General features: G+C 40.1%; 1 protein-coding gene across 1 annotated transcript in view; it reads right to left on the minus strand.

Annotated features, from left to right (window-relative positions):
* Positions 1–551: 551 nt before the first annotated feature.
* Positions 552–27,007, minus strand: part of LOC119648060 (histone-lysine N-methyltransferase ash1) — a 38,367-nt gene continuing 11,911 nt past the window's right edge. Inside the window, exons 2-10 of the mRNA XM_038049526.1 lie at positions 23,100–23,166; positions 22,951–23,033; positions 22,624–22,879; positions 18,823–22,491; positions 18,587–18,763; positions 11,366–11,594; positions 10,216–11,300; positions 10,040–10,150; positions 552–1,551 (exon numbers count right to left, since the gene is read on the minus strand). Coding sequence (XP_037905454.1) covers positions 1,384–1,551; positions 10,040–10,150; positions 10,216–11,300; positions 11,366–11,594; positions 18,587–18,763; positions 18,823–22,491; positions 22,624–22,879; positions 22,951–23,033; positions 23,100–23,156 — 5,835 coding nt within the window. The 5' untranslated portion in view covers positions 23,157–23,166 and the 3' untranslated portion in view covers positions 552–1,383. The remainder of the gene's footprint in view (positions 1,552–10,039; positions 10,151–10,215; positions 11,301–11,365; positions 11,595–18,586; positions 18,764–18,822; positions 22,492–22,623; positions 22,880–22,950; positions 23,034–23,099; positions 23,167–27,007) is intronic.

Below are 27,007 nucleotides of genomic sequence, written 5' to 3' on the forward strand. Positions count from 1 at the left end.
CTTCATCATTATTTCATTGTTTGCACTCTGGATTGATTTCTTCTCGAAATTAAGATTCCTTGATTGAATAAATTTAGAAAATTATATTTAAATGAATTTCTTCTAAGCCCCTATGTGCATGTCTTCTCTGTCCCCTTATATTTCCTTCAGAAACTCACAGCTATCCATCATATAAGGGCACCTCCGTAAGTTACGCTTGGAATGATAAGGAGTGAACGATATCCTAGGGGCTGCATAAGCATTCGAAGTATCGGAAGAGGGTGCAGTCCGTGATGGATCCTCTTCTATTCTATTTCCATTTTTATTTTCCGATCATTCTCGAATTTTTGCGATTCTCTCCATTTTTTTACGAATTTCAGCTAACATCTGAAGCTTTGTTCATGATACTTAAGGGTATTGCCATCATTTGCGGAAAGAAGCTACAATCACAGCAGCAGAGCGAAGCAGACTAATGTTGACTTTAAAGATATTTAACATCTGCAGTTGTTCCGGATCAATAACAACGCTCTTGGTTTCTACTTCAAACGCGTCTCCAATGAATATCACTTAGCTTAAGTAGAGCCATTTTATTATTTTATTTCAAAAATCTTTCTTCTAATCACAATGTTTGAAAGTAGACTTTAAACTTAAATTTTATGTACAAAATTTTGCGAATCATAATTAGCCGTCATACTTACGATAATATCAATTTTTGTCGTTCACTGAGATGAATCATGCATGATAAACTGCGACCCTAAACGCACGCAATACTTTCTCATCATTTGGTTACTATCCGCCAAGTCAAAGTGACTGGATAGTTGGTCCTTTGAAGCAGCTAGTTGATCATGCATGATAAATCCTCATCGAATTAAATTTGACACATTTCCTCAAAATATATTTTTGTTTATACATAATAAGAAAAAATAAATATGAATTTATATTTTTTTTTAATGATTTTTGTATTAATTTTCTTTTTTGAAAAATTAAATCTTCCCGAAATTTTATATTCCTATCATCATAATAAGGCTATGAGAAAAATTACAGTTACACTATTTACAATTACAATTGTCTCACTTTCAGCTTATCGTAAATTTCATCATTTTTTTCTGTTCCGAAAGAAGTAGTTGATCTTATACTAAAGAATTAAACCATTACTAAAATGAACGATAGGCAGAAAAACATACTTTTGCATAACATGATATAACTTAGAACAAGCATAATATATAATAATATTATAATATAAAATAATAATAAAAAGATTCGAGTAAAAGTGAAATAAATTAGAACAATAAATAATAACTTTTGTTTAGCACTTACTAACTCTGTGTGTGTGTGTTTGTTTGGATGATTATATAAACTACAATAAAAATTAAAACTATCCCTTATCGCTCCTCAGTTTGTTTTTCATTTAATAGGCACAACTGCAGCAGCCGCCGCCGCTCGTCTATGTCGTGCTCCTCTACCTGTTAGCAGATATGACAGGTCGACGGGGGGCGTGCATGAATTTGGTGTTGTCCGGGTTTTCAAATTGCCCAAAACGTCTTCCAGACGGGATCGTTTCTCATGCAGAGTCTTTAATGGTAAAAAAAAAACGGATCATAAGTTCAACGTTATGTAGGTCGAAAAAAAAATAATATTTAATAAAAGTTTTATTTAAGCAAATTGTCCTGCAAAATATAAAACTTTTTTGTGTTTAAAGGGGTTACTGTATTGCCCGCATTCACATCGTTCTAATTCAACGAGTATTCCTCTTCTATCATAGTTTATTTGTTCTTATGTTCCTAATCTCATACTTCTTGTATTGTTACCAAAAACTAAAAAAAAACTATTTTCTGACGACATTGTACTTATTTAAATTATCGCAACCAATCCCTAACTTAATAGCCCTTTTAATTCCTTCTCCGACATCTACCCCTTGCTTGTGTCGAAATATGATGTCCTCCTCTCGTTTGTTTTCAGTTATAAGAAAAAATGAGCATTTGTATTTATTTGGTTATCACGACTAATAATTCTCTTAAAATGAAAATATTATTGGCTTGTTGTTTACTTTTACATCATTTGTTAATTGTTTAGATTAATAAATAAATCAGTCGCGATTGAAGAGAAGGTTGCGATCGATTGCTATCCATTAAGGCTAGAGATGATCGTTTTATTATTTCTATTACACTACGGGACGGCTTGTGAAGTAGGGAGTCAAGATGAAATGGTTGGTAACGGGAAGGTGAACTGTAAAACTGCAGACGGTCCTAAAAAAATAACCTCGTGTCTAGATGTTTCACATTAAATTCTCCACAATTGGAGGGGCATCGAGTAGAAAGACCACTATTTGCAAATCAGCGTCGCACTTGGATATTTGAAGAGTAGAGAGCTGTCCGCTTCTAGTCGGTTTAGTTTGTGGCAATCGGAGACCATCTGTTGAGAAGCACTTTGCTAAATCTGCCATGCGCGTGTCGCCTTTAAAGAAACAAAGCTGGTATGGGACGGAACCAATGTCTATGTCCATACTGAACTGATTATCATACAGATGTTGACTATACTAAGGTACATTGAAGTTCTTCTGGAAGATGTCCATATGGTTCTACTTGGGGACAACCTCGCGTCAGTGCAAGATAATGCTCGACCGTACACAGTTCTAGGAATTACCCAATGCATGAAAGAAGTAGAAATTAGTACGCTCTCCTGACATGAATTCCAAATACAGGACAGGATAAAGAGATGCATTACTCGTCACCATCATCTCCAACAAACAACCCGGGGCCAAACTATAAGACAGCACAAATCCTAATCTGAGTGAAATTATGCGGTGTTTCCAACGATTAATTAATTGAAATAATAAAAACTTGTTGTTTCTTTTTCGTTGGTGTGGATATTTATTCTTGCAAATACCGATATTTCGGGAACCACTTGTTCCCTTCATCAGTACTAACAAGTTGAACTTGTTCCCGAAATATCGGTATTTGCAAGAATAAACATCCACACCAACGAAAAAGAAACAGCAAGTTTTCATTATTTCAACAAATCCTAATATTTAAAGAGGGTCATCTTGGATGTCAGCTCCAAGGAATCGCCTTTTAAAGGTTTTGTGTAAAACAAAACGATATTAAAATCGATTTAAGGGAATCTCGCGTGAGGGCCGGTTTTTAAAGTTTTGTGTAAACACAAAACCTTATTAAAATCGGTTTACTGTCTGTCTGTCCGTCACACGCATTTTTCTCGGAGACGGTTATAGCGATTAACACCAAATTTGGTAGAAAGGTGGGAACTGTGAACGCTCACGCATACAGTGAATTACATCTTTTTACGTCGAATTTAAGGGGGGGGGGGGTCCCCATACATGCAAAAGAGGGGTGTAAAATTTTTTTTCATCAAATATAGTCATGTGGGGTATCAAATTAAAGGTCTCGATTAGTACTTTTCAAAGCCGGTCTTAGTTTTGACATTCGTTGGAAGGGTGGGGAGCGCGGGGGGTTGAAAGTGATCACTTCTTTAAGGGGGCCATTCTGAGAAACTACCAAACCGAAAAATCTGAAAAAAATCAGGAGGCTGCCACTATACGGTGCCTGGGCTCCGAAATACCTTCCATGCCGATATCTGTTTAAATAAAGTTAATAATAGTATATTACTACAATTTTTTGTAATTGGTTAGAAACCCCCCTTATGTTCATCCTAGTACCATGAAATTTTGCAGTGGTATAGGCTATAATATAGAGCATGATCTTACCAAGTTTGGTGGAAATCGCACTATTACTAACAAAGTTATAATACCTCAAATTTGCTGCTTCTTTGAAAATTGAAGACTATGAATGTCAATATGACCCGAAAGTGGATACTCTCGCATAATATATGGATATATTACGTGCTACGTACTAAGAAATACACAAAGCCTTTCGTACCTGAAGCGTCCAGCTTCCGGTTTCCCGACTTGTTTCATTTTTTTCAGGTTTTGTGTAAAATAAAATCTTACTAAAATCGATTCACTGTCTGTCTGTCCCACGCACTTTTCTGCAAAACGACTAAACCGATCCGAACGAAATTTTGTGGAGAGATAGGAACTATGAAATCCCACGCATACAGTGGGTGACATAAATTTAGGTCGAATTTAAAGGGAGGTTCTCCATACATTCAAAGGGAAATTTTAAAAAAAATTTCATAGTGTGGGCGTGAATTGTAAATTGCACGAGTAAGGAGCCAAAATGTACGCACTTAAAGTGAGATAGGTCTCATTTTCGGGAACTACCTAACCCAAAAATTAAAAAAAAAATCAAGAAAGTGTGCTCAGATGAAATCTAGGCCTCAAAATATGACCCATTCCGATATTTGCTCAAATAAACTTACTAATAGTATATTAGCGACTTTTAGAAATTTACTGAAAACCCCCCTTAAATTCATCCTACCTATCCCGGCATAAAGGACAGTATCGTGCATACGCATGTCAAGTTTCATGAAAATCCGGCTATTAATATCAAAGTTATAGCAGTTCAAATTGATCAATTTTGTGCAAATTAACTGCATCCTAAGCCATGCAAATAAAATGCTGGCGTCATAATTAACGAGAATAATTGACATTCGAGTGAAATATTAAAATTCCATTTATGAAGAATCTACTTCTCCCCAGCCTTATTTTGTATCTGCTGTAGGTCAAGTTCTCCACGTTTGCTAATAATATTAAACTCTGAGTGTGAAGCGTATCAGGTTGATAATATCAATACAGGGGTTTCCATCAAATGATTTATTTAAATCGCTTTCTAAAAAATAGAGGGCAATGGAATTTTTAGCTATGTGACACGGGGCTATCATGCACTCGTCGCTCCTCACATCTTCTTCCTTTTCTTCATGTCCCGTTCACAAGCGCGGTTGGCTCGTCGTGATCAGTTTCGCCATTTTATTTTATCAACTGCCTGATTTGGATGTAATCGCGAGGCTATTAAATCCCCATGCAGCATATCAAGCCACTGTTGTTTCGGCCGCCTTTTGGTCGCTTCCCATTGACTTCGATGTTCAGACCAATATTGGAATTCTCGTTAGCGCAAATTACGTGACCATACCATCGAAAACGCCTCACTCGCAGTTTTTCCATTGGTTAATAACATTGATCCGAGATATTTAAATGGCTCAGTTCTGGGCAGGTTCACAGAAGAAGGAAAGTAAAGGGCATTTTAACATGCGAACTTAATTAACCACAGTCTGCAAACTAGAATTACTAGAAAATATAGAAAACTAAATTTTTGTATCCTTGTTAAACTTTTTTTGTGAATTTTTGTGTTTTTTCAGGGATTTTTAATGAATAAAAAAAACTACTGACTGAATCGCAATTATCCTAATTTGTGAACAGTAGAAATATGTTCTGAATAAGTCGTGAAAATTTCAAAGAATTTCGTTGGATAGATTTTAGTCTAAGGTGGCAGCAGATTTTCAACATGCAGTTTCGAGAAAACCCCATTTAAAAAGTAGAATACGATTTTTAACCATAAAATCGTAACTGACTATTAATCTGCTATACCTAGTCCATAAACCTTAGGGTTCTTGAAGAAACACACTTGGCTTCAATTCTTGTCCTTTTAGCGAAGTCATTCGAACGTCATTCGGACCAATAAATCACTGCCACTAGTGAGATTTGAACCGCGACCTTCCGTACGACAGCCTTGTGCTTTAACCACTCAGCTATCCGGACACTAGATAGGAGAAATTATTAACAGTCTCAAAGTTCTTCCTATCTTTATTGTTTTCAATTGACCAGTACTATTTTATGTTGTTATTGTTTCCGTTTTTGGTACACACGGTGTCATCACGTATCTCGTTATGCCTTCATTAATATGCAGCCAAAATCTTGCGCGGCTCGCCCGAACTAGATGAAGACAGTTTGTTGTAAAAATTGAGAGATCGCTGCTTTGATAAAAAGATTCCAAAATTATTACTCTGTGGCGCTCCTCACCCGATTTAAGTTCCACTTTTTGTTGTTGTGTGTAAAAACGCAGATATGTTGAGTATATATATTAATGCGCGAGCTTACGTGTTTGTGTCAAATTTTCGCAAAAGACATGATTTCCATAGCTGCATCTGATCCAATATTCATCAAACCAGGCATTATTGGTAATGATACGTGGGATTGTGAGTACCATATAGAATCCAAACATCAGGCAATGGAATAATGTGCTATGAATGAGCCAAGACATAAGTTTCAATCGAAAAAGCAAGCGATGCTAACGCTTCTCGTCGATTAAAACAATGTTTTGCACCGTGATCATTACCAGAAGGTCAAACAACGGAAAAGGCTTATCATTTTAGCTTTATAGAAAGCTTGCGTGAATTAATTTGTTAAAAACGAAAGGATTTGATTATGTACCGTCACACACATCGTTGTACGCGATTTTTTTACCAAATAAGCAGGGGAATACCATCCACACCACAGAATTCTCCTGATTTGGCTTCTTGTGAATTTTGTTCTGTTCACGGGAACGTATCCCAGGAAAGTGGCTATAAAGATAAATGAAAAAATATTTCGAGGATTGGATCGAGCGCTGGTATAGGTGGGTTGTAGTGGAGGTGGATTACTTTGAAGGAAACAATATCGAATTCGACTAATAATCTTGTATTTTAAATTTTCTGAATAAAATTCACAATTTTTTCGATTAAGATAGTATTGAAACCTATACCTATACTATACGTCTATTCAAAGGACATGCCCCACATGCTCATTCCTCTATGAATCTCGAACAAAAGAACATTCGAGATAGTCGCTCCACCAATTTTCCAATACTCGGGGACCCTCTACCAGAATTATCCCATCGTTGCTGCCATCTCCTCTACAGCGATTGGTCAGTAATCCGAAATCACTTTTCTCGGGTTCACAACGTCTATATTTTAACCCTCGGATAGTAGACATTATCCCTGCTGACTATCCTTTACAGCTCAGCATGGCACTGATCATTGCTTTCAGATATTTAATGTTCGATTTCGAATCGACCTCATGATCCTCATTTCGTATATTGCAAATATTGCTTTTCCTGCGATTGGTAGTAATGATTGCTTCAGGTTTCCGCTCGGCAGGTCGTCGGACCATTCGTAACTTTGATTTGATGACATGAATAGTTTCATTTCTATGTAGTTTCGTGTCAACAGGGTGTCCCGCACCTACAACCACCGCCAGGTTGTTTGCAAAACCCAATAACGTTACTTCCTTTGGCATCCGAAGCTAAACTCTTCATCGGACATTACATCCCGCAGCAAGGGCTTGAACATGGAACCTTAAGGAACATCTGTTTTCACAATGTATTCTTTCGGTCCTTTATTCGATTCGTGCTGGCGTAATCTCTCCAAGAGGTAACTCTCCATTAACCGAGTACTTAGGAGCAACCAGTTTAGCCAAACCGCACTTAATTCATACCCAGTGGCTGCAAGTAAAGGTTTTCATCAACCGTAGAACGGGTTCCACGAAATCCACATTGTCTGCAATTATCCATTGAAATGGGTTTCACATTAGTGAGTTTTAGCAATCGGAACCATCAATTTGTTTTTAGGTTAGATCAAAGTCGGGTGACGACTTCTAAATATTAGCTTCTGCGTAGTTGTTAGTGAACTTAACCATTTATAGCCGCTAAGAGAGCATTAGCGTTAATCACCCATCTTTTCGGACATACCTTATCCGTAAACTTCGAGATGGTTACAACGGCCAAATCTTCCCCAAAAATTTTGGCAGATTTCTCATCCTCCAGACGTAACAACAAGGAAGAGAGAACCTCTTTCTGCGGAGAAGCTCTAAGGTATCTTGTCTTCATCGATTTCTTTCCCATTGATTAATAGCGTATCAATTTCATGCTGGCTTGCTATGTCACAAATCGCTGTCATCGAGACCTATGCTTGCAATGCATCCAATGTGTATTTACTTTCAGATGTTGGCTTCTTGATGTTCTAGCCTTCAATTGAGTGCGACTGAGAAGGTTTTCTCTAAAAATGGTAACGGATTTGATATGACCTTAGAGATCTCTTCCGTACCAATTTGTACATGGGCCGGTCGATTTGCTTATTATGAAATCTATAAGCTTGTGGTCGAAGAGTGTGAGATATTTTGATATCCCCGACGAAAGCTGTTGTATCAGGAGATAACATCGTAGTATTGATGACTCCTCTCCTGATCGCATTGCCGAAAGTGGGTTCATTGCCATTCTGTTTTCTACGAACTTCTAAAATCCGAGTTGAACTGTTGGCACCACAAAGCTTAACAGAATAAATTGTCCGATGTTTTGAAGGAAAAAGACAATTCACGGTTCGCGATCAGTCAGTCAGTGCTTTAATACATTTTCTATCAGAAGATAGTAATGTCATAATGTAGGTCTTGAGCTGAGACGGGATCCTGCGCTTTCTGATTACAATTTTCTTCAGTAGAAGGTAGTAATATCTCGTTGGCTGTGGTCCGAAAATTAGAAACCTATTGTTAAAAATTACTACATTCATGATGAATTCTTAATGCTGCCTTGAGCCTTCAGGAAATCACTGAAAATTACGTAAAGAACCTGTAAAAGCTTTATGTCGCCTGTTCACTCCTCTGTGAAGTTTAGAACATTGAAATAGTCCCTCTGTTCTTATTGTTAGTTTTCTCTCTTTGATTCTAAATGAGACCATTTTTCAGTGTCACTATAATCACATGCTGTGTAAATGATACTGTAGTGAGGCAAGCACAAACAACCATAACGACCGGGATTTGAACCCAAGGCGAGATCGAGAGGCAGACGCTCTTCATTTGTAGAAGTTGAATTGAATAATTCTGCGGGATGACCGTTATATCCGGTGGCTTTACTTATCTTCTTGCAATGTTATGCATGAGGGTTGGGGATTTCGTCCGAGATCCCTGAAATTGTTAACGCAATTTTCTTTTCTTCAGTCTTTGTCCCGGTCACAAATACCTGATCTGGATGCAATGTCGAGGCTTTTAAATCCCCATCCAGCGTATCAGGCCACCGTTGTTTCGGTCGTTTACTATCGACTTCGATGTTCAGACCAATCTTGGCAAGTGAATTCTCGTTAGCGCGAATTACGTGACCATACCATCGAAGACGATTTGAAAATCTATATTTCTCTGTGGGTTATTTTAGCCCGAGCTCACTGAATAGCAGTGATCAGTTAGTGCTAACGGACGCCTAATACCATAAGCCACTATCATTTGACATTTTTTTGGCGACTAATGACATCGCGAACGCTAAAGTTGCTGCATTATAAATTCAAACAATCTGAGTAAAGCTGCCAGGTTTCGTTAATTTTTTTCACTTAATAATTGGGTCTGCTCCTGGCCGTGTTTTCCATTGGACAGTCTAGTCAACAATAGTACCTTCAAAAATGTTTTTGGTTGATCGCTTTCGATCGCAGGGCAGAGGCGATCTTATAGATGTTGCCGCTGGTGAATAAAATTCATACCTTGTCTGGGGGGGTTTGAATTTAATATGCGAGTGAAACTGATCAGCCAAAAATATTTTGGGCACACGCCCAAGAAAAAGAGTGGTCCGCGGACAAAGGAGTAATTTGCTCCTCAAATCAATGTCGCCCGTCTAGCAGTGGTGGTAGTTGACTGCGGGCTCAGGACCACTCTATCCCAAAACAAGAGTATCGTCGTCTTTTTTATTACTGCTATTTACGAAGAAATTAGATAGTCTAGAGTAGCCCAGAGGTCTCATAGGAAAAAAAAATACGAAAAAATTGGAACTGTCTCCTTATGTCGTTATTAGGGAGATCAATGTTGCAGATATTTATAAACATTTCACCGCCGCTATTCGACTAAACTTCCATGTAATCATAGTACTTAAAAAAAATCTGATGAAACACTATTGAAAAGATCCTTTTTTTGAGAGACAGGACAGACAGGAAAAAAGATGGACGGAATGAATCAGAGGGCACAAATGTAGCTTTTGTTTTATCGTAAATTTTTATAACATCAACCCATTCGTCTAGACAATAATTCGTATTATATTGGGAAAAATGAAAGAATTTTCCTAAGGACAAAAATTTCTGTGTTTCCTCCAACTGATATAAATGAAGTTTGATAAATTGATACAATAGTTAATGATCTTACCTTGGGTGGTGGCGGAACTAACTGAATGATCGGGCAAATCGGTTTTTTCTCCGGTTCTACTTCATTTTTACGTTTCTTGCTTTTCAGGAAATTCGGATCTACTTCATGTGGCTACAACGACAAAAAAAACGTATCATTCCATCGTCCTTACAAAAATAAAACTAATTGATAATTACCGCATAAGTTTTGAAAACTTTCAATTTCTCCTTGAATTTCCTGAACGCATAATTCTTTGTACACGTGGTGAATGATTGCTTGGCACGCGCGAAAAATCGCGCTGACTTATCAACCCTCAATTCACATATATAGACATGCTCCTCTGCATTACAATCTACCGGTCGACCTTTACAGAAAGTATTGCGATCGAATACCCAACATCTCGCCATCACCAATTCAATTGGGACTACTTCATAGTATGGGACTCGTATCACTTCATTCTCATAAAAGCGTCGACTCGGCTCATGGAAAGTTTCGTGCGGCCTCAAGTAATGATGCCCATAGATAAGCCGTTTGCCTTCTGAGTTCTTCCACAATTTTTCAACACGGAATATATCACATTCGGAGAAATCAATCTTACCGATTGTTTCGTAAGTGTGTTTTCTCGATGGCAGGATTTTTCCATTTTCATCTTTCATAGGGATGTCGCGAAGAACGTAAACCGTATCACCTTGACGAACTTGCAAATCTCCACGCATTAAAGAAAGATAATATTGATGTCCTTCATCTGAATAATCATTTAAAGGAATCTCGTAGTCTACGACCCGATTATCACACTTTTCGCAGAGATAACTTTCTGCCTTAGGATTAGCTTTTGTGCATTCCGTGTGCTGCCAGACAAAACACTTTGAACATTGTATCATTAGACCTTCGTCTTTGAACAGTCCGCAAATACAGCGAATAATATCTTCGGTAGTTTTAACTTCAGGCTGTTGTAAATTATCCTCCTTGCGGCGGAATTTCATGAGACTTCTTTCATCCACATGTTCGGCCAGTTGATCGTAAAACTTACTTTTGATGGACATGTAAGCGGTTCGGAGATTCTGAATAGCTGCCAATTCTTCGGATTGTGATTCAAAGAACGTTTCAGCTGAGTCGAATATTTTGTTCATGTCGGCATCGAACGCTTCAACATCTTTGTACAGTCCTTTTTCGATATTTGAACGAATCGTTGTTATATCCATGAAGCGCTCCTTATCCTGAGACGTTCGCTTTTTACGTTTTGGCCGAACCAGTTTTGACAGTTGAGAACGCCCGGATGAATCTTTAATTGAGTTGGAATTACAATATATGCTTTTGGCATTAAGATTTCATTTTACGCTCTCTTACCTTTTACACCCTCAATGTCAGCACAAATAGCTTGCAGTATTACTGCAATTTTCGCCATCTTCTCAACTTCGGGGTCGTGAGCAGCTTGTGTCAGTCCTCTTGTCTTAATATTACGTTGACTTCGCAGAGCTGAAATTTGCACAACCAAAGATGAAGGTGTGATTGGTCGACTTGGCGTCTCTTCCATTTTCGTTATGGCTTGGGTCATTTTTGTCTTCACTCTCCGAACCTAGAATTAAAGATATCAAGAGATTGCATCGTTTTAAATGCGATATGATATAACTTGTAAGTGATTATGTTCATAGGAATTGAGAATGGGCAAAGGTGAAAAGATGATGAACCCTCAGAATAAATACAATCAAACTACTTTGCATGTAAACAATTATTTAAGGTCGCGATTGATTATTTACTTTTATCTCCTTTCTCAGTGTGATTGTCGGATTTAAATGACCAGCTGCTCTTGGAAGCTGGAACTGGAGTTTTAAACAATGATTCAACATCGCAAGTCTATTAACGTCAACAATCTTAACATTGTGTAATTTTTAGAAGTTGGCTTTAGAATTCTCGGACTGCATTGACAACTCAACATTAACATAAAAACTCTTGTTTCGTAGAATGAAAAATTTAACGATGCTAGGAAGAGATAAAGGGTCAATGGAGCAAAGCTGCAGGGTCAATGGAGCAAAGCTCACAGCTACGATCTTTGACTATCGAAAAAGGACTATGATTGGTTTCTGGAATATACGCACGCTCCTCGGCAATGGTAGCGAGGGTTCCCAGAATATTCACTTTCTTCAACTCGAGCGGGAATTTCAACGTGAAACTCTGAAGAGTACACCTCTCCCTCTTGTGACAAAGTGCTTTTGTACTCTAGAAAGCCAAATTGTAGCACACGCGAATCCGATTTCTGACGGCTACTGTAAGGCGCGTTCCTTGACCTGGAAGCCGATTTCTAACAGATTTCTGACCGCAAGATTCTGGTCCAAGTTAAGGACCATCACAATTGTATATTGCTATGCCCCAATGGAGACTTTCTATATAATGGAGAAGGATGCTTTCTATGAGCAATTATATGCAGTTCAGCAGAGGCTTCCTTGAAGCCACTTTGGCACCAGCAGTAGAATTAGAAGTTATCTTCTAGGTGTACGTTACAAGAGAGGCGTGGACATCGGCCTCGAAAGGGATCACCATCTGGTGGTCGTTTGTCTTTGCTTGCGTGTTGCGGCCGTCATTTCTCGTAGAGCTGGAGAACTGCGACCCCTCCTTAACATCGACCGCTTCTATGATCCAACTTTCGCTCCCGAAAAGGTCAAGTTACAAAGGGATTTCAAAAGATCTGGCTGACTGCGGAATTGTAGAAGCAGCTCGATGAATAGAAAGGGTTGAGGGCTGTATTGACCGCAGCGAGTGATGGTGAGCGTGACGCGTTTGAACTATTATACCGAGCGAATTCTCGCCATTGCGCGTATCAAGGAACCGGAAAATGAACAGAACGCGGTGATTACAAAAGTGTAAACAGCATCAGGAAAGGGCTAGCATGTAGTCACAAATCCTTCGATGGTCCTGGAATTGAAGAGGTGGGAAGATCCTATTGCATTGACCATATCAACACTCTACGGATCATTTTGGAACCGTACGCGCAGCTTAGATCTTCGTTTCACCTGCTCTTCACGTCTACATTTTGCTCGATTTCGAGAAAGACTTCGATAGCGTGAACAGGAAGTCCTCTATGCAAGAAGGATATTCCGGAAAAACTAGTAGCTTATTATCAGAGTGGCATATAATGGCGGATAATGTCAGATTATTTTGAGGTCGAAAGCGGAGTTCGTTGTCGTGGCCAAATGATTTTGGATTTGGAAAGAGAGGGCGGTAGAGTTGGATGGAGATAAACACCAACAAAATCAAAGTTCTCAGCCTGACGGGTCATCACACTCTTCCTATCTGCATTAATGAGCAAAGCATCAAAGGCGTCGACCAATTTGTATTTGTAGGAAGTGTTGCTTCTGCCGACGGTGGCACCGAATTGTAAGCTGCCCGACGAATTAACAGCGCTAAATCTGCTTTCGCTGCCCTGTCTAAAATGTATCTTAATAAAAAAGATCAAAGTGAGACTGCTCTGTGCTACTGATCTTTCCGTGTTGCTATATGGGAGTAACACATAGAAAGTCACCCCCACTGAAGACGAGGCAGACTCTGCCTGAGATGGAGCGATGGCGTAGGTCAGGACGCCAGACAGCTTTTGGCGACATCGAATTGGTGGACCTCGGCGCAAAACCGGGATTTCTGGAGTCCCTTATTAAGGCAGGCCTAGGCTGGATACCGGCTGTTGCGCCGTTGATGATGATAGTTCTCAGCAAGAATAGAATATCAACATTTGTGAATAGAAATGGCAAGAGTATTTTAGCTATCTTTGTATTGGCAATGTAAGTTTAGCTATTTATTTTTACTCCGAAACTAGTTCTCACTGCAACAATTCCACTTTTTGTATCGAGCGCAGAATTGTTAAAACAATGAATAAAAAACGACCGTAAATGCTTGATCAGAATGATTTATAAATCAAAATCCACTAATTGGAACGAAAGAGTTTAAAGAAATTTATAAATGCTATACCGCAAGACAACCGTCTATCGCAAGGTTAGAGGCAGAAGAGAACGATCCGTCTCCATGTGGTTCTTTCTGCCCCCAACTCATGGCACACTTTCATCGCTAGACCTCCACTCCCGTGGCGAGCTCTAAAAAGTGGAGAGTTCCGCGCCATCTATTTGTTCGCATTCGCAACATTCGAAATAAATTTCGAATGCTCCGAATCCTACCGCGCCACAGTATCATTCCAAAGGATTTGAAGAGAGATGTGCCGCTTAGTGTTTAATTGGAAAAGATTAGGAACCAGCCCATTGGAACTAGGTCCGACATTGACGTGAAGTCTAAAGGGGTAAGAAGACACAGAATAGCTTTCAGTCAAATGGTGCAAAGAAGAGAAATCGAATTAGGAGTTATACATCGCTGATTGTCCAAATAAAGGGATTTTTTTTGCGAGAGCTGAACAAATGAGCAGAGTCGCAATAGGAAAACCTCCGCCCGCAGACTTACCATTGCAGCGAAAAAACCGTGCGCTAAGTGAATATGAGAAAGGTCATTTTGTTTTTTTTACTTCATTTCTGTACCTCTTAAAATATGCCTTTCCAACTGTGAAGCTGCTCACCATTTGAGCTGACGCCATCGTATTATCGTGCTATTTTTGGCTGATTTCCAAGCTTGCGGCCCCCGAGGATCTTCTGGTCATCCATAAGTCCGAAGTTATCATGAAAATTTTCAACGTCACGTCAAATGCAACAAAGGAGTGTTTCAGACTCCGTAGCGAATCTGTGCCTCACTTTGGATTCGTTACAATTTGGAAAACTCTAAAAGAATCACCGAACTTCGATCACAAGCGGAAGCTTAAAATACCGATGTTAGAGATGAGATGAAAGAAGGTTTGACTTCACGATCCGGATGGATTTGATTTAGGGTATAATTTGAGAAAAGAACCGCGTTATTTTGCGATGTCCAATTTCGGTGACCGATATGGTATAATTTCGGGAGCGTTTTTGGCACTTGGCAAGACGATAGCAACGGCGGTCATCGTGTCCACTGGTACCCGAATCAATTCAGAAAGCTACCAAGAAATTCTGCGCCCTTAACTTAGTGTCGTACTTGAGGCGATTTCGATCGGCTAATCTGATTTTCATCAGCGATAACGCGGCAGTTCATTTGTCGTCCTGGTAACAAGGATAAATGAGGCTTCAAGAGTGTGGCACTTTGAAGGGAGCTATCAGGAGATGTATGGATGGAGAGGATCAGCTTTTGTGTCGCCTTACTGGAATTCCTACGAGTGACCAATTCCGTCCTACTCCCTAAGCTCAGGAGATATTCGACCAGACACGGCTGAGCAACTTCCTTTCCTGGGTTTGTTATTCCTTAGATAGTGCCCTACACTGCGCAGGTGCAAGAAGCCATCTCCTCTTCTTCATTACAAACCATGCATGTTAGGTTTCAACATAGATATCCATAGTGTGCAGCTGTTTCAGGTGTAGGGTTTCGGCCGTTATTCTGTATTATCAATTTGCTGTGCCATCGCTATTGCCCTCATGATTTTCATAGGATTTCTTTCCTTATGTATCCAGTCTTCCATTGCCATCAATACCTTTATGTCTCCATTTTGAAGTCATGCAATATTTTTCAATGATATTTGGCAGCTAAATAGAATAACGAACGTTAGCACTTTATATGATCATTTCTCCAGGAGTTTTTACCCTCACTAATTATTGGAGGGAATCCCGTCAGAACTTTGGTAACAAAAAATCATAGCTCATCTCCAGAGTGTTTGTGACTTGGTGTATAATATTACTATATCAGGTGCTCACGTGCCACTAATTTGAAGTTTTTATTTAGCAAGCCTCACCTCTCCTTCTATGATATGGTCCACGGGCGCTAGTTTCAACAATGCCTTCAAAGCAAGGGTATTTGTATTCTTTGTGGCAGCTTTATTTCATTATTTGATCAGTTATAGAAACTTATAGAAATTTATTGAAAGACTTTATTTCTTTAAGCGGAATAAAAGGCCCTTTTTTCCCTGTATCAGCAGTTTGCAATCAATTATTCTTTTTGACTCCCCGCTTAATTGGTGATGTGATTATCTACTTTAGAACATCACTCAAAAAGTTAGCTAGTACGCTAGTCAGCAGACAAAAACTTGATCTGGCCGGGAGTCCACTTTCAAAAGGAGATCGCTAATTCAAACAGGAAAAACATCTGGAGTCGATGCTCTATTCATCGAACCTTTAACAGAAAAGGAATTGAAACTGTTTTTCCACCAATAAAATTCTACCATATAGGCGCTTACGGAAAACTATATCTATAGCACTCTAAAAAACTGCAAAGTAAACAAAGCCTATGTGCGGGGTGTGTCGTAGAAATGCCAAATCCTCCTCGATTGATCACAGATAATGAGTGAAATCAGCAACTGACCACTAGGCGATTAGATTCCGCTCTTCAGAACAGCTAGTGGGACGCAGATTGCGCCCACTAGCATTCGTTCTAAACTGGAACCCTTTCTTGGCAGAGCGATTCTCTCGATATTTCTATCAACACGTACAGGAACTACAAAATGGAGTTCAACCAAAATTCGTCTGTCTCCATGAGGAAAATCCCCAGTGAAACCAGTATCAATGAATCATCAGTGTGACGAATGGCCTAAAAGGGATCTAACCGAAAGCCATAATGTTCCAATATATTCTACTCCTTTCAGATGTAATAAAAGTGTACGACTTTAAAAATGTCGCTAACCCAAATGCCAACAATGAGAATTCATCTTACTTTACAGATAAACACTGATGAAATTGGCAGTCAGTCCTAATATCGGGTCCCGACTTCGGTTATGGATATGTTATTGCCTAAAGAAAAGGATAGTACAATAGGAGTGCTAAAGGTCTGAGTGCTAAAAATACGGTTCTGGTGTTGGTTTTAATATAATGGCGAGTATGACATTGCACAACTAAAACTGGGAAAGCGAGCCGTGTAGACTGTTCAAAACATTACTTCAAGAAGAGATTTATGTCAGGGCATTTACTGTCATTTAACTCGAGAATCAAATTTGAGGTTGCGATAGCAAAAACAACAATTAGGATAGGACCAATGCAGTTTATCACCTACACGGCACTAATAATAGAGCTAACGCGCGCAATGCCTTTTTTTCAACATTCAATTTCAACCCAGTGAAATTACGCGATATTTCTAGCGATTGAATTATTTGAAATAATAAAGATTTGCTTTTTCTATTTGCTAGTATTATTTATTGGTCTTTCAAAAACCGATATTTCGAAAACCACTTGTTCCCTTCCTCAATGTTAACAAGTTTGCTCATCAGTGGCTTTACTAACTATTTTAGTTAATAAATCCAGTGATGAGCAGACTTGTTAGCATTGAGGAAGAAAGAAGTGATTCTCGAAATATCAGTGTTTGCAAAACCAATAAATAATACTAGCGGATAGAAAAGGCAAGTTTTTATTATTTCAAATACAATTTCAAGCAATGTACCGGGAGACGAATCTCCTGTGTATGCAAATAATCGGGACAAAACCACCCTTTCGAGGAGGAAATTGGTTTGGCTCGAAATAACCTTTATAGCCTAATCTATTTATTATAATTGCTTTCAAGGATCAAAGATGATTGTCTTCATGGGAGTGGCATTCCTTAAGGGCAACGAAACAGAGATATGAGATTGAGAAATCTGGACTAAACCGAATTCATCATCACACTAACGATCGATCAAATAAAAAAGACCACGAAGATGTTGAGATAGAGGTATGTACATAAACATTTGGAGATGACAGCACAGCATAGCGTATACAATTGGCATTCGAACATCAGTATTTTCGATCCAATGGACGAAACTCCGAATTTTACAAAATTCCCTGTGTTCTTTCATCATTTCAAGGGAATATTCCGTGAACCAATACGAAAAAGGGGTAACCTCCAGGTCTAGCGTGAGGACGTCAAGGAAGGGTGGATATCGCAATGGAAGCACTTCCTGAAAATCTGAGGCAGAGGAAGTATCAATTGAGGATGTGATCCATTGTGGATTTTCCACAGATAGTGGCACGACCCGATATTTTTTTGTTTCAGTATTTTAGCTTCATGTTTTCCGGTTTGCGTGACCGGCCTTCCGACATTCCCGTGTCAACTTAATCAATTTAGTGGATTATTAGATTTGTAGGCAATCCTTAATTTCGTCATATTTTCTACATTTATAGAATATCTTTACAATCTTGGTCGACTCCAACCACCTCGAATGTTATTTTAGCTATCACCTGAAACGAATAATTCCTTCAAGTCCGGGGGGAGGTGAAGCGCATTTCAGCGAACCGCAATCGATTCAACGGAGGTGTGATTGAAGCGCCATACCCCAGCAAGGGATAAATGGTAACCATACCATATCAATTCAATATTCAATTCGCCGATTTACAGATCCAAAACGATCAATAGAGCTCAGTTTTGTTCAAGATCAAGATCTAATAACTCCAAGTGTGGTAAAAAATAATCAACCGGAGCTTCACTGCTGGAAACAAATGCACCTTGGGGAAATTAATAACCAGCGAACCAACTTATACTTTCGTTGTCTCAGTGTCCAAAATATAATCGCTTAATAATAGTGGATAGTACGTGAAATATAACATCACTTACCTTCTCTAAATTTCTCATCAAGAAGCAATGCGTCGATCGAATCAATTTCTTTTCCCGGTCAGACAAAATTTGGAATTGCGGTATCACTGCATCTTTTGATTGTATTCGACCAGAATTTTTCTTTGCTGTTCGCTTTCGCGGTCTTCCATGTCGATTTGGTGGTGCTGACTCAACAGGCTGGAATGGTATTGGGAAATTCAGCACTGCAACAGGATAAAGTTCTCGTTAGCACTTACCTTAACTTCGAGAGGTTTCACACGCTGCGATTTCCCACCAATAACTCCACGACATTGTGGCGTATCACATCGACATGGTTGTCCTTCGGCTGGATTGAACAGCGAGAAATTGTAGTCATAAGTCAGCTCCTCGCCCGGCGTAATGTCCCGCATTGCAAACAGTGCCATTCGGAATAATCCGTTCACAGACCATTTTTGCATTTCGCAATTTGGCGAACAGGAATGATTTACAAACCTCGCGTCGCTACCCATCCTATGGCCATCTATAACAAATCCGCCGTCCAAATGAAGGCAATAATGATGGGTGTCGTTTACATACAGCGTTGCCATTCGCTCCTTAAACTCCCGCTCAGGAACTACTTCGCCAACGTACTCCATTATATACATTCCCTTCTTAATTGGTAAATTCGTCCGAACTCCCCAGCCCTTATTCGCTGTCATGAAGCGTTCAGTTCCGGGAGCGACTTCATGCTTTTGAATCTTTTGATTCTGACATTCGTCCCCACAAGGACAGTTCGATGGCGAGCACTCGGTGTACACCATTCGATTCAGACAGTCATCACCACAAGCCGTTGTTGGTTTACAGTTGCATATTTGATTATCAATAGACGGATTATATCTTGTATCACCATAAATATTTGAACGAATCTTTTTATAGTTCCAACTGGGAACTGTATTTCGTGGAAGTAATTTAGAATTTGTGTGTGCCCACCAAAGGTCATAGGGAAGCAGGAAATCGTAAACAGTACGACGGAAGAACTTTTCACAATATGGCGGGGGAGGGAGGATACTTTTAGGACTATTTTCGCTATCATCACTACTTTCAGATTTCTCCACATTTCGATCAGATCCTTTCTTCGTTTTCTCGGTTTTAAAATAGTTGGAAAGTAAACCTGCTGGCAAGTAAGCTTTTCTCCATTTGGCGATTTTCCGAATTTTCGATGAGGTACTCGAGCTATCTGATGTCTCTTGTGTAGTTGTAGGCACAGCCTCGAGCAGTGGCAGAGGTTCTTGTTCTAAATCGTCCGTGATGGAGCAGTCAGTAACGTGCGGCTCCTTTTTTATGGATTTGATTCGTTGCGATATTCTTGTTATTTCGCTGTCAATTACTTTTCCTTGAAAAGTTTTTGTTCTGCGTAACCGCACGTTAAGGACTTTTGTTGTGGGAAGTAACGCTTGAGCGTTGCTTGGCAGAGTGCTAATCGATTTGCTTCTTGTACGGGGAATAGTCGTTATAACGGGAGGTTTGTTTTTCGCTGGTTTTGTTGGAGAAGACGATTGAACTGGTGTTTCTTTTTTGGGGCGGTCCTTCACTACCTTGATGGGTTTTACAGGTTTAACGTCTTTCTGTGGTTCGCAATTTTCCTTACTTTCTTTTGTGTCTTTAACCAGTTTTGTATCCTTTGCATCTTTGACATCTTTTTGCTGATCCTTTGCATCTCTGTTAGATTTCACTTCTTTCGAGCTTGCTCTAAGAACGACCGGTTCGACACTCTTTGAACTTGTGGGTGCAGTATTAGATAATTTTGTAAATCTAGGCACCGGGGGAGCAGCGGGCTTCACGTCCGTCTCCGAAGCCGAACTGACTTTTCGCCGCTTTTGTTTCGTCTTCGGGAAACCTGTTCGATTGAAGGCCTTTCTTCTCTTCCGCTTTAACAATAGACTATTTCCTCCAGTTCGATTGAGAAGCGTTTCCACCATTTTCTCCGTCTTTGGTTGACTTGGTAGGAATTTCTCAACTTCCGCAGGATCTAGGAGATTCTTCGGCGAATCGATTTCCGATTTCGTTACAATTGCCATTGCCTCTTTCGGCAAAGTGATCTGTATTTCAAGTTCGACACTTGGCTCAAATATGCCGGGAGGCGGGTAGACAGGTGCAGGGGTTTCTGTTGTATTTTTTGTTGCCTTTTCGCCAGGCGTGAGTAAATAGTGACGCTTTTTGAGTGGTAATTTATGTTCGTCTTGGCAATTATTTCCGGCTTTCTTATGTCGACGTTTGGGCATAAGCCCAATCTCATTTGGAAATCTTTCGGTTAAATGATGATCAGCACTCTCGCTAAGTTTTCGTTTCTTTTGATTTCGTTTCGACGCCAATTTCTGTCCCAATTGATTCGATTTATCTTTATCTAGTCGATCCTTATCTCTAAGCATGCTCAATTTATCTGTAGCTATTCGACATAGTGACGGAAATGTATTGATAAGAATTTCGATTTCTGTATTTAATTTTGAATCCACAAAACCACTTCGACTTTGTGATTTTAATCGGAATTTTCGACGTTTTCTCCTTCGCGAATCATATCTCGAGCACATCGACATTGAACTGCAACGACTCACAGCTGATGAGCGTCTCGATCGTATTTTAGATCGAAGTCCTTCGAAATCGTTTGGAAATTCTAAGATCTTGGATGTAGATTGCGATTTGTAGCCCTTACTTGAAAAACTGCTTGATTTGGCGAATAACCCATCACCAAGACCTGCGCACACGTCGGCGAAGTCTCTTGAGTGATGATTCTTCTTGTTCCTTCCGAAATATTCTCCGGTTCGGATGAATCGGTTAATTTCGCCATATTTTTTGGATTGTCCATATGATATGATGGGTTTGTTCAACGATTCCCGGCTGCTCTCCTCGTTGCTCTGTCCTAAACTGAGACCAGCCAATTGAAGGATATCCTGCTCATTGACATTCCCAAATTTCTGTCTCGATTTGTCCAGAAAGCGACGTTTCCTTCGTAATTTGCGCATACGACTGCCACCGCACCGAAAATCACAGCTCTTCGCACGACTTATGCAACTTCGCATGCTGTACCGGCTTTTTCCGCTTGCATCGCTTTTATAACCAGACAAATGACGATGTCCGACCGAACCGTAATCACTAACATATCCACTTTTCGCGGCTAAGATTTTACTGCAAACTGTATTTCCACCATCGCTTTTGTACCCTGTTAAACTTGGTCTTCGAAATTTCGTATTTACATCAATTTTTCGCCACAGTGGATCGATTACATCCTCTTTTGTCAGCTTCATGCGATAATTTGTTCTGGGCGTGGCCTTCTTTTTACTCCTTGGCGGATATAGTACCCTTTCCGTTGCGTACATTTGCTTTTCTAGACTAATAACATTAATTTTCGGAAGATGCGGTTGTAGCTCTTTTTGTTCCAAGTGCCCATTTGGTACCACCTCCTCGGCTTCCACCACTGGCTTTTTCTTAGGCCGACCCCTTTTCTTTTTCACTTGGACTTCCTTCTTCACACTTAGATCCGTTGGTTTAATGGTGTCCGCATTGCCTCTTCTCGCCTCATTTCCTGACTCTGTTTCTTTTGTTGTTTCGTTTTCTGTCTCTGGGCAGATTCCGCCAATCATTTGTGTTTTGAGCATGAAATCATGCAAAAGGGTCGATGTATATTGATGTGGAGGTGCCGCGGCAGCTGGCACCGGCACCGGCTCTGTTTCCGAACCACTCTCCACACATTTGATCGCGGCGCTAACCAGAGCCGGTAATTCATTATCACTAGATGATATGCTACTACCGGGGAGATTTTCCACATTTTGGCTTTGAGCGGGTAATTGCTTTATATCTTTTTGTGGTTTTGTTATCGTTGCCGTGCTTTGTAAGGCGTGTTCATTATCGCTACCTGAGTCTGTTGAGAGATTCGCTGAACTTGTATAGTTCTTTGAAAATATTAGAAAGGAAATAATTCTTTTTCAGTAAACAAACGAACTACTCAATTAGGAATAACGTAACGAACTACTCAAATGGGAAGCATATTTCGGCCAGAAATTAGTAACTTGTTTTTCACACACCTTTTTCCGTTTTAATCGGATTTTCTTCAATTTCTCCTTTTTCTGTCCTTCGGAGCTAGAATCGCTCTCATCGCTTCGAGTACAACAGCAAGAACTGCTTGATAATTTTCGCTTGATTGTTGACTGACTGGATGTTTGGCGTTTACTAGCGCCTTCCGTGTGATTATTATTGTTCGACTTTACCTCAGCAGTTGCAGGCTTCTCCTTCTTATTCCGGATTGCCGAGATTTTCATACGAAGTCCATCGGAATCGGACCTGTAAGCATTCCGAACGAATAAGTATTATTACAACGATCTCATATCGGAGTAAGAAGTTTCATGGACAACCTTAAAACGCTGAATTGTTTCTGCCGCCTGCGGCCATTGCGAACCGAATCAAAACTTCCATTGTCGGAGCATGAATCGTAATCCTAGAAAATCATATGCAAAAAGGAGGTTTAACAAAAACTCAAAATGCTTTTTTTTCTATTACAAACCTCATCTTCCGAAGATAACGCTTTCTTTTCCTTTTTCGTTTTGGTTTCGGACTTCATGGCTGTATGACTGAAAGTAAAAGAAATTTTTGGTTATTAGCATAAATCCAGTTTTGCATAGCTTCACACACATTTTCCGAAATGCTAATGAGATCCTGATTACTGCATGCTTTATTCAAATATCGACAAACAACCATGAGGGATTTGGTCGCAAGACAATGAGAATAACTCGTTATTTTGGGCAAACCACTTGTCCGCAAAACTTTCCTAACACATATTGCCAACTAGTTTAGAAGATTAGCTATTCGAAATTAAGAAACGTAACGTAGCGTGAGTCACGTAGCTCTATTGCAAGTCGCACCCCTTTAACAAATGCAGGCAGACCAAATTGCGAAATATTGACAACCATGAGCGTGTTGCGTACATGCAGTCTAGAAGATAAGTGAGTGCACCAAGGTCGCATACCTGCATTCCTGCTGACAGTTTCTCCTGATCGGTTTTGTGTACATGTGCTACTCCAAGGATGTCATAAAACAATTGAAAAAGACGTCAGTGAAGTTAATTTTGAGAAATTTCGTAACCGATGCGATATTTTAGAGGGTGTGGTGTGTGTTTGGATGAGGTAGGAAATGTGGTGTCATATATCACTTGAATAGAAACTGGTAGGCCAGAGGGTAGTAGTTAGATGTTGTGCGAAGTGCCACTGAGCATTCAATGTCAATTTCGAGAGGAACTGAAGAAGTGAATTGGTTAATTAGCAGTCCGAGTGAAATAAATGGAATCTGTCTTGATATAATTCAGGAATGATTGTAGTCATCGGAGGGATACTTCCGATGGGATCAATTGCATATGCATTCATTGGTTGATGGCGAAATACAATAGTATTTTTTTCACCCCGGCAGCATAAAATCTAGTTTAGGAGGAGAGGAGATAAAAAGTAGCCGTCAACTATTCAACTATTAGCCGTCAGTCTATTGAAGCTGAAAAGCATCTAACACTTTACCGATCGGCCGCTCAGTAGATTCTTCCTGGCGCCGACTCTGTTTCAATTTAGACAGTCGCACGAGAGTATCTCTGCGTTTCTTATGGTCAGACAAACTTGTCCGTGTCCTGTTATAAGATAATTTGATAATGTCAATACAGAACTCACTTCCTAATTATTATATTGCTGCCATCATTTCCATCACCATTATCACTTCCTGAATAACTGTCAGGACAATCTGATAAATAGTCTAAATAAAACTCTCCCATCCTATTTTATTCGTTCGTCGCGAAAGGTAAGTTTTTTAAGTCGTATAAAAATGTGGGAGCTTACAAAGCAACGGATCTAACGCAAATGAGCAATGGACCTCAATAGTAAAAAACAAATTACTGTTCATATAATAATAAATTGTTTATTGCAAAGCGTCAGTGAAAAAAGCCGACTAATAGCGTTAAAAGGACTGTCTGGCGCACCGGTACCTCACAAATTCGTTTAATGGAATTTATTAGAGAAGGCAATTTCTTCAACCCTGAAATTATTCAAATCATTGTCTTCCTTTTTATGGCTTTGGAGACCGTTGTAGCTCTGAAGTATGGGGCTGCTGAAAGAAGAATAGGGAGATTAGAATCTGTCTGGCCCAGATCTTCAGGGCTCGTCCGTGTGGTATTCACAAAGGGTGAAAGCTTTCCCACCTTATAACCAGAGGCTTCTTTGAAGGCGCCAAAGACTCGTCTGCTGAGTATTCGCAACCTGCTTCTAGTTAGCACTGGACAATCGCAAAGGAAGTGTGTGAAGGTCTCCTCTATACCTTACGAATTGGAGGGTGTGCTGTGGTCAGTTTGTCGGCTTGCCTAATCCTTTTAGGTTCCTATGACTGATAGACCAGACGAGAATGACTTTGAGCATACTACTCAGATTGTTCTTCGCGGCTCTGCATTTCTTTTTCGCTATTTACATATCATAATACACGCCTTGATGATGCCTTGACTATTAATCAGGAAGTAATATGTTATGTTTGGGATTCGGATAATGACCCAGATGTTGACAAGCTTTCAGTTTCGCCAGTACTTCCGCTTGTAATACCGTGAGACTACACTGTGCATATCACAGAATATTCTCGGATTCGACTTCGCAGACGATCATTGATCGATCGATGAAGAGTATTGAGTCATGACCCCCAGAACATCGCCCTGTTTGGAAGTCGTTGTTTTTAGTGTGAAGCGTGATTTTTGTGGATTTTTCCTTCTCCATGATCTAGGGACTTAAACCCGTTAGGGGTGAGGCTGATTGGTTAAAATCGCGGAATCATGCGCTTGCCCGCCCGCAACAATGATACATATCTGAGCGAAATACAGCTGCGATAAATACCATGAAACAAACGTTTCTTGAGCACGACTGGCATTTCATCGTCTGGCCAGCTGAATTTATCCTTTGTGATTATAAATTCGATATTCTCCGGGATTGCACAAACTCGAAGTGGGGTTCTAATTCACAGCCATCTTTTCTAGCTGGGAAGGAAATTATATTTACCGAACCAAACAATGTGGCAATAGGTTTTTGTACTCTGGACAGCCAAGCTGTAACACACACGAATTTTTTGTCGGATTGTTTCTGATGGTTACTGCAAAGCGCACTCTCTTGATCTTGGAGCTAGTTTTTGACACACTTCTGACTGCAAAATTCCGGTCCAGATTGAGGAGCACCACAAGTTTACAGTGCTATACACAAACGGAGGCTCCAGATATAGTGAAAAAGGACGCTGTCTATGAGCAATTACACACAATTCATGGGAGGCTTATTAATGTGTGTATGTCAAAGTGTATTCTGATAATACCTTGGTTCGGACATATGCTGGGGAAGCACGGTCTTTGCGACCGTAACGATAATGGTAGGTCGTTTGTAGATTTCGGAAACTTCCACTGCCTCGTCATTAGTAGCTAACTGTTCGATCACAGAGCCTGCCATAAGGTCAGTCGGGTTCTAACTAACCGATATCGTAGAACCAATCAATGTGACCACTTTGCGAGCGTAACAAAACAGGCGCTGATTGCGGCTTGGAAAGGGATCACCATCTGATGGTCGCTTACGTTCGCTTGCGCGTTGCATCCACCAGTCCTCGCGGGGTTGAGAAGCCGCCAACCTCTAAGTTCAATATTGGCTATTTGTATGATACAGCTTTTGCTCGACAGTGGGAGAGATATCTTGCTGATCGGACGGCAAATACACTAAATAACCCGCTTGAGAATATCAATGAGCGGTGGACCGGTATCTAAAATGCTCTTTTTTGTGTGCTGCGCAGTCGGCCATGTTCCGAAGGGGCGACATAAGGTCTGGCTAACTGCGAAATCATGGAAGCGGATTGATGAATGGAAGGGGGTTGAATGCTCTATGGACAGGTGCGAGTGATTGCAGGCGTGAAGCGCTCAAATTTCAATATCGTACGAATTCCCGTAATATGTGCCATGGCAAAAGTGAATCTTCTATTGCGGGAAAGGGAAGACGCCGAAGAATGCAATGATTTCAGAAGTGTATACCGCATCAGGAAATATCTTACGTTGGTCACCATCTTTCGATGGTTCTGTGTATAATCTGCGATGACGAACGGCTGAAGAGGTGAGGGTTGTTAATCGTATCACATCCGATGAAGTTCCGCCTCTTGTTTATAAAATGGCTAGTTACCGCAACTGTTCCTTCAAGCAGAAGAGAAATCATTTCGGATAACAATCTGCTCAAATGGAGTAAAGCCGCTGGGATTGACGATCTGCCCGCAAAGTTATTTATCGCTGCATCTGCAGTTACTGCAGATCTGCTGCTGCTATTCGCATGCAAATTTTGGAAATCCGAGACCTTTCCCAGAAAGGAAACAAGTCGGAATACCGGAAGCTCGCGCTTCGGGTATAAAGGTTTTGTGTTCATCTTATCTAAGAAA

The sequence above is a fragment of the Hermetia illucens genome, chromosome 2, assembly GCF_905115235.1.
Source record: "Hermetia illucens chromosome 2, iHerIll2.2.curated.20191125, whole genome shotgun sequence".
Taxonomy (NCBI): domain Eukaryota; kingdom Metazoa; phylum Arthropoda; class Insecta; order Diptera; family Stratiomyidae; genus Hermetia; species Hermetia illucens.